The sequence below is a fragment of the Maylandia zebra genome, linkage group LG12 (assembly GCF_041146795.1).
Source record: "Maylandia zebra isolate NMK-2024a linkage group LG12, Mzebra_GT3a, whole genome shotgun sequence".
NCBI lineage: Eukaryota > Metazoa > Chordata > Actinopteri > Cichliformes > Cichlidae > Maylandia > Maylandia zebra.
In genome coordinates this window covers 19,979,664-19,991,954 of record NC_135178.1, presented here as the reverse complement: position 1 = coordinate 19,991,954, position 12,291 = coordinate 19,979,664, and the positions used below count along the sequence as shown (strand labels likewise).

Here is a 12,291-nt window from a genome sequence, read left to right as displayed (position 1 = left end):
GGGTGTGGCTTTTTACGCAGGGAGAGCAGATAAGCTAAGTTTGCTTTGTAGACAGGGCAGGAGTTGCAGTCCTGAGCAGGCATTTTACCTTCAGTCAGTAGGACTGTGCGTTTCCACTTGTCTTCGCTCGGTCTTTTTTCCGTGAGTTTTTAAACAAGACTGCGTGGTAGCAGCTTCCACCACAGAAGAAGTAAAACACAAGAAGACAGCTCCAGGAAAAACTTCAGTAGGCAGCCATGAAGGACAAAGTGAGGAGAGGAGGAGGAAGAAATCAAGCCAAGGCTGGTAAGAACTAGTCTGTGGGATATGTTTTACGTGTGCGCTCCTCTCTCTTTGGCACTTTCTTCCTTTTTGTGCTTGTGCGAGGGGTGTCTCCTGTAGCAGGAGAATGTGTGGAGGGTGAGACATTCCAGCACTGTACTGCTCCTCTGAACATGGCCGGTGCTTTTACCAACTTCCTGACCACTTGAAGCATCTCCTGCTGTGTATTTTGCGCATTTGCGTGCCACACACGCATACACACGTGCTGTGATGCAGCTAAAATCAATAGGAATATGTGCACAGATGTGTAAGGGGCCTTACAATATCCGCTTACAACCTTTTTAAGAAGTGAAACTCTACACACTTTCTTGATTTTTGTCCAAAACAGTTGCCACACTCTTGTGAGGACCTCCTAACGTGTTGCCACTCCCCTCATACATAACATGCTGATTGAGTTAAGGTAGAATATGCGCTAGCCTGTCACCAATTAAATTGCCCCGAGGGCGTTTTTCTTTCAAAAAATGTCATTAATTTTTGAACTGTGATTGACAGTTTAGGTAATTTCAAAGTACAGAGGAATGCTCTGACAATTACCGTTTTGCATGGTTACCATGAACGCGCTGCAGCATATACATTTCTTTGCTTCCTAGCTCGATTATAGTGCAAGCCAACTTCAGGAATCAATGCCAACATAGACTCTGTACGAGCTCCAAAAGAGAAGCGGAGGAGAGGAGGGACATTCTGACGACCAATCACAAACTGCTATTGTTTTGGGTGCTTTCCAGTTGCAAAGTAGTCCCAGATTGACAGCAAGAGTTGTGGCTGTGCTGCAGAGTGAATGAATGACAGTAGCCAGAGATAAGCTCAAAGTTATTATTGGCCTCTGCAATGTGCATGTTATGTTTTAGTAGCCATTGTGTGAATGCATCATTGCAAGCAAGCCTGATCCATCACTTAGGTTTTAGTTTTGTGTCACAGTTTGCTGCTTTTATCTACATAGCAGCATTGGGTGTTGGCTGTCCTTTCACTCTGAGATGGCATGTAGGCCAGTATGCAAATGCAACAGGTTTAGCCATACTTCCATTAGTGGAACACGCCAAGTCCTGTTCTCCCTGCAAGTGTGTGTGTAAAAAAAAAAAAAAAAAAAAGCTAGACACTCCCCATGTTTCTTTCTCTCTCTCCCCCCCCCCCCCTTCCCCTCTTACTTGTATAAATTCACACTCTCCTTCAGGCACTCTGTTACATACCAAACTTTCCATCCTAGCTCATACTCATTTTAGAGGAAATTAGTGGGAAGAACGTGATAAATAATTATTACTATTCCTTTGTTGTTTGACTCTGTTTTAAAAGTGGCAACTAAGCAAGAGTATTGCGAATGTTGCCCAGATGGAGTCCCTGCCTCATCACGGTAGGTAAAATGCAAAAGGAAGGCAATGATTTGCAAGTAGTACAGCAAGAACGTGTCAAATGTTACAGCGAGAAGCTGTAATCTTTTCCTTTTTAGTATATACTTCGAGCAAACAATTTCATAAAAGTCGGGCTCCTTTCCCACCGTGCTGCATGTGTCCGCTTCTTCTTAACAGCCCTGCAAGTGTTTGGGAACTGAGGGGACCATCTGCTGCTGAAAGGTTTTTTGTTTTTGTTTTTTTGTTTTTTTTTTTCCTCATTCTTGCTGCTCAACAGTTCAGGGCCGCCTTTGTCATATTTTTCTTTTAATCATGTGCCAGATGTTTCAGTGGGTGGCAGGTTCAGACTGCAGGCTTTTTCTGACATGCTGCTCAAATGGGTGCAGAAATATTGTTTGTCTCGCTGAAGGAAGCAAGGCCTTCCCTGAAAAAGGGAATAAAATACTTCAACATAAATGGTGCCTTCACAGAATGTGTAAATCACCCAAACTTGATGCTACTTTTTGCTGTCCTTCAAAATGTTTGCAATCAGATATGATTAGCAGGTGTTTCACTCTGTTTTATGGGCATGTCAACAGAATCTCAGCTGTTCTGGAAACTGACATGTTCTGCTCCTTTTGCAGAACTCTTTGTTTATCCTGTTGAATCTGTTCCTCTGATTTCTCCTTCAAACAGATGCAAACAGCGTGACTGTTGGAAGCGATGCTGTCGGTATTCGCCTAGATGACGTCACATCGTTTTCTGTAAAGATCCAGGGAGCAGGAGTAGAGCCCTTTGAGCTGCAGGTACTGACTCACTGTCTGTTCCCATTTTCCTTGTTTTGTTTGTCTTTTTAAAAGCGGTGATGGCTATTCTTGTAGGGTCTTTGCCTTACAATATAAAGCACCTTGAGGTAATAATTGCTGTGATTTGGCACTATATATAGAAATAATATTGAAATTAAAATTTAGCTGGAACTATGTATTTATGGTTTATCATTTTTATCCTTTGTTATATTTGCCACTGTGGATAATTCTGTATGTCTGAAATTCTCCTCACAAGTAGATATTTGAGTGTTCGCAGATTGGATTTAACTGGTGTGTTTTTTAAAAAAAAAAAAAAAAAAAAAAAAAAAAAAAATTCATCTCTGTAGGTCCATGGTTTTTGGCTTGTTCAAGATGCAGTAATGACTCTGCTTTCGAGGAATGAGGTGTTCCCGCGCTCCAACCTCTCACTCACACTGGCCGGGGCAACTCTGGATCCCCTTGCTCAACTGCAAAACGTCAAGGGTCTTAAAGCAGGTGCCATCCTTCGCCTTGTGGAAGGTATCATGTTTCTGTTTTTAATAAGCTGTCTTTGGCTACCACTCAATAAGAAATTCACCAATATGTAAGAATCGTTAAGTAAATTACTGCCTGTTTTATTCTTTTGGTAATTCAACCCATTTACACATTAGTAACATTTTAATTCTACAGCACTTTTTTTTTTTTTTTTGAGTTCTTAGCAGACCTCGAGGTTGGAGGGAGAGCATTCCAGAGCATAATTATGTTCATAGCTTGTTAATTTTAACAATAATCCTATCCATATTTTCACCACACTCTCACCCTTTCTCATCCACAGACACCTAAGTTTATCTTGGCTCAGTGTAAACACCTGACTCACTTTTTCTGAGTCATCACACAAAGGTTTATAGATGCAAAGATTTAGTTGTAGTCTTTGCAACCATAAGTGCAAACTCAAGTATTTCACTCTCACCCTCTAGCTGCTGAAACAATGTACCCTCGAGCACATTCCTTATGCATCTTCTTTGTCGAACTCTGTACGGCTTGTTCTTTGAAAACAGGGCTGACCACTTTCAGGTGGTTATCAGATCTTTGTCGTATTGCTCAGAGTTTTTTAATTGGTCGATCTAAATTTTCTGTTAACCAGCGCACGTCTTTTCAGAGCCTTACACTTTCCGCTCAGCCAGAGTGCATCTGGCTCGTGTGCTTGAGCTGCTGAGAGCATCTGGACCTCAGGATGCACTGAGAGAAGGACGCTCACCTAGCATACTGGAGGCACTGACACATACACAAATACCAGGTAAACACACACCCTGTGCATTTAGACAAATTGTAACACGTACACCAAAAATGGACTCTAACTCAGTCGAATCTCCCCCCCAAATGTAGAAGCTAGCTTACAAAATGGAAAGAGCCTTAAGCGCTCTCTAAGCCACACAAAAACTGAATCAACCAGCCAGGATGGAGCGCCGCCTGACTACCTCCTCCCCGGTTCCTCGGAAAGACCGCTCATGGCCCTTCTCCCACATAGCTCCCAACCAGAGGTGCACAAATAAATGGAATCTTTTTATTTGTTTCACCTAAACACACTCACTAACTCTGCATCACTTTATCCTCATCAGGCCCCCAGTTACCTGAAAGACCTGTCTCTCAGCTGCTGGAACCCTCCTCCAGGACACAGGAAGTTGCAGGGGGACTTCCTGTACATCACTGCAGTTACAATGGAGGGGCGGCGCTGTGACATCACATCCTGTCCAAAAGGTTTTTTCCTAAATAGGTAAAGAAATTCATTTTATTTAATTAAACTGCTTTCTGTGGCGGTGAGGAAAAGCAACAGCAGGCTAATAATACACAACCCACAATCCTTATACTCGTGTTGTACTTTGGTTTATTGTGGCCTTTGACACAAGCAGTGATGAATATTTCATTGGTTATTAGTTCTGAACACTGACAGGAAAGACTTGATAGTTATAAAGAACCTCTACTGGGAACAAAGTTCAATGACATTGGAGAATTTATCAAAATCTGAAGGTTTACAGCAAGGGTCTGCTGTCACCTGACCTAATTTTCTCTGTACTGTGAGTGCATTATCATAAGATTGATGGAATGACAGGCAATGTGGTTAGTGGGTACCTTTATTAATAACCTGAGGTATGCAGATGACGAGAATATCGCACACAGAATGAAGTTTTAAGAGAAGACAAAAGCTCACTATGTAAGAATGACAGGCAAGCAAAATTGTGTGGACACATTATAAGAAGAGGACTGGAATATGGTACCTTGGCCTGCATTTAGGAAGAATCTGAGAAAATGTACCTCTTTTGTTTTTAGAGAGTTGGGTGGCAGCAACAGGACTCAAAATGTGTGTCAGCGCCATGTTTTCCACTCTGTAGCATCCTCTAAACTCTGGAAACTGAGGAGGCCAGCTGCTGGACATTTGTGAGAGGAGTGTTGTCCCATTCTAGCTGCTCAACAGTCCTGGGTCACCTTTGTATATTTTAATTTCATGATGCTCCAAATCTTTCAAGTTTTCAGTTGGTGAAAGAGCTCGACTGCTGCACGTCAGCACCTGAACTCTGTAACTATGAAGGCATGTTGTTGTAGCCGATGCTATAAGTCTCTTTTGATGAGTAGATCTTGAGATATTCAAAGTCTTCACAATTTTTATGTTGAGGAACATTATTCTGAAACTTTCCAGTTTGTAGATGCAGGTTTTTTTTGTTTTTCCCCACACTAGTGAAACTCGAGCCAACTTTATTTACACTCTCTTTATACCCAATCATGTTGCTGACCTGTAGCTAACCTAACTGGCTACAAAATGTTCCTCCAGCTATTTCATTCTAGCATCACTTTGTTTTGGGTTTTTGTTTTTTTTTTCTTCTTTGGTCCCGACTCTTTCAGAATTGGATATGTACCTACTTGCATACTTTCTGGGCCAATGCACACAAAGAAAGAAAATGAAAGGACTGCATCCAAGTTGGTTTAATCATATTCTCTCTCTGACATCTTTTGCAGGTCCACAGAGGATGTGTTTGATCCTCGTCCTGCACAGTCTTCTCCAGTTTGTCACTGTTTAACCGACTTGCTTTGTCATATTAGTCCTGCTGTCAAACAAACTTTTACCACACTCAAAAACAGGTAACGACATTGTTCTTTATAAAGTGAGTACTGCAGCACTGAATATGCATCCCTTCCAGCCTTTCGATTGGCAAAAGAAATGTTCAGTAATGCTTTGAAAATAACCAACTGAATCGTATTTGGAGTAAAGCAGCTTTTTCCTCTTTTTAGGCCCCTGCAACCACCAGTAGAGGTGATCACTACACCCTACCATACGCTCAGTTGGCTTGGTCCTCCATGCGCTACACGCACTCACAAAAACACCTTCACCAGACTGGGAGTAGATGATCAGGCAGAAACACAGGTTGTTTATAGCAGAAGACAGTTGTTTTCTGATGGTTGCTGGCAGCAGTTTGCTGTTGGCAGTGATCCTAATTACGCATGCCTTTGTTTATACGCAGCCTCCAGACTGGAACGAGGAGCTACAAGCAGCCAGAGATCTTCCTCAAGGAAGTCTGGAGGAGAGGCTGCAGAGAGACAAAGCAGTACTTCAGGTAAATATAGAAGCTCTCATTTAGCTTGATGTAATGGATTGTATTTGTCGGGGTGTGTTGTGTGTTTTTTTTTTTTTTTTTTTTTTGTTTTTTTGTTTTTTTTGGGGGGTTCATATACTCTTCATTCATTCGTTCCTTTTTGCTCAGGTGAACAGTGCATTTGTGAGTACTGTTATGCAAGGGGCCGAGACTGTGGTAGACGGTTTTGTTGAGCCAGTTAATGGAAACCCAGGGGACCCAGCTTTCCTGTGGGGTGGCCTTTTCATGAGCCAGGGGACAGCAAGTGCAGTGTTTGGTGGCGAAAGGGGTCGCAGGTAAGTGCAAACTCCCTAAAAATGACAAGACGACCTGATGCCCTTTGCTGCTTATGGGATGTACGTATATGATCCATCCCATGTTGTGTATGATAAAATGACTCTTGCATTGTAGTTGTGCTTTTATATTGGCACTGATTATTTTTATCCTCCTCCTTGTATTTGCAGGGCTGCTCAGAGGCTGGAGCTTAACGGTGTGCAGGCTTACAGTGACTTGGAGGGTCTGCAGGGGCTGCACACTATACCCACAGCCATTGTTGACTACAGAGGGGTTCGCCTGTCTGCCCAGGGTCTGGCCCCTGGCTTGGAGGGCTCTGAGCAGGACCAGGGAACTGCTCCTGCTTCAAGGTACACTCCCTGAAGCTGTTTAAGAATGTTTAGTGGTATTAAATTTTCACAGATTTTAATGCTACCTGTCTCACTCGACCTTCAGAGGTTTGCTGTATGGTGTAAATGCAGGACCACAAGAGTCTCCCCATCGTAGACGGCTACTAGAACTGTTGGCTCATGCAGCCAAGTCCCTTTCGCTGCAGAGACACGTTGTCCTGGCACCCAATGGTCACCAGGTGCCCCTGTTCACCTCGGTGGATGCGCAGGGACTGTTGGGAGCTGATGGGAGGTTCTACTTATTAGATGTTTTTAGAAGTTTCCCAGCTGATGCCAACTTCTGTCCAGAGGCACAGACTGAAAGCTGCACGGTGACTGGAGAAGAAGAGAGTAATGAGAATAAGAATGACTGTATAAAAGAAGGTTGGCCAGAGGATTATCATGCAAATACTGACCTTCCAAGGAGTTTTCCTCATGGCCTCTGCAGACTGAGACCAGAACTGATGCAGGCTTTCAGTCAACACAAGTGAGTAGTAAATCAGAAGATTTATTTTAAACTTTTAAGTTTTCACGAAGTTTAAGTTTCTCTTTTGTTTTTAAGACATTGCCAGTTCACTCAGCGTGTCAGAGAGTTGTTGGATGAAAATGGAGGATTTGAAGAATGTGCCACATCTGGTAAGAAGTGTTAGTAGTTCTTACTGAATGGACACTGAAATCATGGCTGTACTTCAGCACATTTTAAGTCAAGTTGTCATTTATTTCTTTTTCGCAGGTGACTCTCGAGCCACTGCTGCCGTCCGAGCTGCGTGTAAAGACGTGGGCTCAGTTAGTGACATCCTCTTTGAGATGCGCTTTAATCCAAATGTATTTTCTCCAGGTATGCAGACTAACTACACAAGTATGCTATAGCAGAGCTCTTATTAGAACTCATCATGACACACTGCTTGTACAAATTTTAGGGGTAGCATTTCCTCCGGGGGAAAGCACATCAACAAAGCTGCAGGAACGGTTACTGAGGGAAGCGGCAGCTTTCATCATCACACACCAGATACCAGCTTTTGTAAGTCCAACCAGAGTTAATGTGCTCCAAATGGTGTCTTTTGAAAACAAACCTGTTCACTAGATGCCTGTTTGTGTCTGCAGTTGGAGGGTTGTTTGCACAACAGTGAGGCTCCAATGGACGGAGCTACTCTAAAAAATGCTCTACATCAGAGAGGCATCAACCTCCGGTACCTGGGCCATGTGGTCAAGGTTATTGCCCAGTCAGAACACAAGGCGCACCTGAGGCATATAATGGTTCGTTTAACTTTAAAAACAAAGCCTAATTCGGTCTTTATGGTGATGCTGCTTTCTTACATGCTCCTTCCTGTTTTCACCAGAGAACGGCCGTAGCTGAAATTTTTATTCGTTCAACAAGAAGGGTGTTCAACAGTTTCCTCCAGGTACTTTTTTTTTTTTTTTTTTTTTTAAATGTTCCTTGATGAGAACTCAAATTAATCACCCATGTTTTCACACCTTGGGTTTTAAAAAGGCAGCAGGTGTGGTTTCCAAGGAATGAACTAAAGCCTCCATTCATGTCTCTGTAGGGCGTGGATGTGTCGAGTCTCTCCGCAGCCGTCAGTCACTTCCTTAGCTGCCTGTTGGTTCCCCACTTCCCGCCCACCTCTGTAGGAGAGGATACTAAGAAGAAGTCAAGACGGCGTGGCCGAGGGGCCGGGGCCTCTGAAAGCACACCCTGGAGCACACTCACGGGAGCCGAGCTGTGGAACCTGGTCTGCCAGGATGCTGCTGAAACCTATGTCTTTGATAGCCTGGGGTGAGGGCATGGCCTTTGTTCTCCACATGCATTTATTATCTAATAGTAGAGAATCAATTTGAGAACAACCTGTGTTTTTTGTGGAACAGCTCTGGGCCAAACTACCTGGTGGAGCACTATGGCCTGCAGAAGCTCTCCTTGCTGAGAGAGTTCTGTTTAAAGACTGGTGTACAGGTAACAGACATCTGGAAATATGAATGCAGTTTTAAATTTGTCAGTCCAAGGAGAGGATATGGATATTAATATGTACATTTAAGTTGCAAAATTAGCTTTTAAAAATCAAATTCTGTATATTAAAAGGGAAAGGCACTTTTTTAATCCTGTATCCACACTAGTTGAGACTGAGAGACTACTCCTTTGACAACCAAAACAAAGCTCCTATTGGTCCAGAGGACATCATCAACATGATCCCTGTTGTCAAGCACATTCACATGCCAACTGTGGATGCCTCTAAAGTATATCAAGCTGCACAGCTCTCCATTCAGAAGGGTAAGTCCAACAGCTGCAGACTATTGTCTCTATTTTCTTCCCCGCAGTGTGAATTTACTGAAAAATAAGCTGTGTGTTATGATTGCAGGTCTGCTGGCTCAGGCCCATGAGCAGTTAAAAGAAGCGGTTTACCTGTATGGTAGAGCGTGTGACGATCTGCACCCTGAGGCTGGTTATTGCCACACCTTGCTGGCCAAGGTGGCGTACCTCCAGGGGAAAACTGCTGAGGTATGCTGACTGATCAACGGTTTCTGTTAGCCACAAACATTAACACATAATAGAGGTGAAAATAATAGGACGGCTTTACTGGATCTTTGAAAAACAATTTATGCCACGTTTGAGAGAACACTGCAGCATTAGTTAGAGCAGATGTACAAATTATTGGGCCACACATTTTAAATCTTTGAATTCAGGTGTGTAAACCAAATGCCTACTCATGCTGTCTGCCTTAACAAACGTCAGTGAAAGATTGGCTCATTCTAAAGAGCTTCCTGAATTTGAGCATGGTTCTGTAGTGGGAAGCCACTGCTGCACAAGTCAGTCTGTGGAATTTCTTCCCTCCTAAATATTCCACCATAAACTGTAAGTGGCATTATTGCAAAGTGGAAGCATTTAGGAACCACAGCAACTCGGCCACAGTGTGTCAGACCACAAAGTTAGAGCAGGGTCACAAAGGCTCTGACTCGCCAATCGGCCTCTATAAAACATTAACATCTGCACAAACTGCATCAGGAGTTTCATGACACGGGTTTCTATGACTGAGCAGCTGCTGTATGTGTAAGGTGAAGGTGATCCTGTATTTTTGTTTGTCTCATCTGCATTGCATTACTCTCTTGGTTGATTGATGCAGACATGTATGCACTGCTCCCTCCCTAAACTGTTCCTTTTAATATAGATGAAACTATTTCTCATCTGACTTTCTTTCTCCTTAAGGCCCGCAGTGTCCAGCTGAAGGCAGTTGTCATCAGTGAGAGGGTGCTCGGCTTTGATCATCCAAACACGATTCAGCAATACGTGAGTACAGCTACACATTTGTATATTAGAGAATGTACTTTATCCAGTCATCGCAAAGTCACAGTTGCCATTGTTTTTGTATGTAGGCCCTCTTAGGTGTGTATGTGTATGCTGGAGGGGAGACCACCCTGGCACAGAAGTGTTTCCTCAGAGCTCGTCTGTTAATGCTTACAGTGCACGGAGAAGACCATCCATACACCGCAACACTGGATGTAGGTTTGATCGACTTGAGTCTGGAATGCTCAGAAGAAAAGCTTTTGACAATATAATGAAAAGTGACATGACTATATGAAAGTGCTAACATTTTCTTCTTGTAGAACTGCCTTGGGCTGGTGCTAGCAGAAGATCAGACAGGCCAGTTCCTAAAGAATGCTGTGAGACTTAACACTTCCTTCTTTGGCCCCACATGTCTACAGACTGCTCTAAAGTAAGATAATATTTTGAATAAAAAGTCAGTGAGATGTCTATTGTCTCTCCCCAAAACATGACCACTTTTCTCCCTGATTCTTGTCTGTGCAGTCAGCACTTGTTGGCCCAGTGGATGTGCACTAAGGGTGACTACAGAAATGCTATGACACATGAGAAAGAGGCCTTGACTGCCTTTACCTCTCTGGTCAGTAAAAGTTTGAGAGAGGAAGTAAAGTGGGTGACTGTATTTGCATAGACTTAAATTTTTTTTTTTTTTTTTTTTTTTTTTTTTCCTGCCCCCCTCTTTAGTTTGGAGAAGATCACCCACAAACACGCTGCAGCAAAGACTTCCTGTCCACCATAACCAAGCAAGCGGTAAAAGTTGAACGCACTCTCAGACAGGCAGGAGCTGAGTGCACAGAAGCAACTGTGGAGGTAGGTGCCTGAAAGCATATGCAACTCTCTTTCAAAGGAAAAAGTAAAGCATGCTAAACCCCATTGTTCTCCATTTCCCGCAGTGTCTCAGTCCAACACCCGACATTATTCTGGAGCAGATGGTTCTAGTTACGGGGATCAGGAATATTACACAGAGGTAAATATTCATAGTGGGATGGCATACCCAGTGTTACAGCAATATGACAATGCACGTCTCAAGCCTGGACCCAAAAATGGACTTTAGAAATGGTGTTTTTAAATTCTAGTTGGATTGTATGTGGCTTATTTCAGTATTAGCATTTCTTATGTATAAACCCACTTATGACACGACTGTTTTCACAGTAATAGGTTCCAGGAGTATAAGCAGAAACATCTTGAGCTAAAGGCTGCAGTGGTGAAAGAGCTGGGACTAAAACTACCTAATGTCGCCTCAGTGGCTGTGACTGGAGGAGGGAAATGTTCAGACCGAGAAAAGGGATGTGGGAAGGAACCAGAGGGTGGGGGAAACCCAGCAGAGGATACAAGCAAGTGCCAGCAGGACCAACAAGTAGAAGGATCTCTGGAGAGCACTGGGAAAGTTTCAGCTAATTGTCATGTGACTGAGCAAAACCAGCAAAAGGAGAAAACCAGTGCAGAAGGTGACAAAGCGGCCTCTGATGAGGTCAAAACGGTAAATGATGAGATGGAGTCGAGCTCAGGCGAAATGAATGGAAGGATGGACGTCCCTGCAAGCCCATCGGCCCTGAGAAGTGACGTGAGCTGGGCAGATGTTGTTTCAAAGTCCAGAGGCAAAGCTACAGCCGTAAATAGAGAAGGAGATGGCAGCACTGCCAATGGACCAGCTGAAGAATGATCACGAAGCCAACAAACAGTTGTAATAGTTTTCCAAAGTCACTGCTGTAAGATTAAAAAAAACCTCTTCCAGTATTTCCTGATGAAATTTGATCCAATGAACAAGAAGGACAGAATGACTATTACTTTATCCTGAAGATTTTACCTTAGTACTGACTCGGAGAGGGTTTAACCTTGTTTGTTTTTTGTTTTTTCAATAATAAAATTTTTACCTTGGTGTATTTAAAAAGTGTGCCTTCAGGTTTGTTTCTTAATGCACTTACATGCCATGACTTTATATCATGTGAATGTTAAAACTCTAAACTCATCTGTAACTCAGGATGCATCTGTTCCAACGAACCAACCAAATTTAAAGTTCTATTTGTACACATGTGAGCTGAAGCACTGGAAGTTAGACTGTAAAATAAAAAGGGTTAGCTTTTATAAAATCTTACTACTCTATATAAAACTGAATCTGATTGGTCCAAACATAAGAAATTCAACTTATTGTCTTTATATACTTAAATTACCAATGTGACTGTTCAACCCTATGAGAATTTCTATTAATGTGATTATAAATAAAATCTGTGGAGTTGATAAAAGTTGAATTTTTGTAAC

The 12,291-nt window shown here is 42.7% G+C and overlaps 1 protein-coding gene across 2 annotated transcripts; it reads left to right on the top strand.

Annotated features, from left to right (window-relative positions):
* The first annotated feature begins 7 nt into the window (after nucleotides 1–7).
* Nucleotides 8–12,281, top strand: si:ch211-166a6.5 (clustered mitochondria protein homolog). 2 transcript variants are annotated; one of them, XM_004544503.4, is made up of 28 exons: nucleotides 8–285; nucleotides 2,343–2,452; nucleotides 2,800–2,971; nucleotides 3,591–3,728; nucleotides 3,818–3,972; nucleotides 4,051–4,205; nucleotides 5,444–5,566; nucleotides 5,717–5,849; nucleotides 5,947–6,039; nucleotides 6,187–6,353; nucleotides 6,522–6,701; nucleotides 6,787–7,206; nucleotides 7,282–7,355; nucleotides 7,453–7,557; nucleotides 7,640–7,740; nucleotides 7,824–7,976; nucleotides 8,060–8,122; nucleotides 8,267–8,496; nucleotides 8,586–8,670; nucleotides 8,832–8,985; nucleotides 9,074–9,213; nucleotides 9,919–9,999; nucleotides 10,086–10,211; nucleotides 10,317–10,426; nucleotides 10,519–10,612; nucleotides 10,717–10,842; nucleotides 10,926–10,999; nucleotides 11,185–12,281. In XM_004544503.4, exons 1-28 carry the CDS (start codon nucleotides 237–239, stop codon nucleotides 11,693–11,695), a joined length of 4,122 nt encoding a protein of 1,373 aa, XP_004544560.3. In that variant the 5' UTR covers nucleotides 8–236; the 3' UTR covers nucleotides 11,696–12,281. The 2 variants fall into 2 exon arrangements, with proteins under 2 accessions (XP_004544560.3, XP_004544561.3); XM_004544504.5 differs by lacking the exon at nucleotides 8–285 and having other exon boundaries at nucleotides 2,825–2,971.
* The last annotated feature ends 10 nt before the right edge of the window (nucleotides 12,282–12,291 follow it).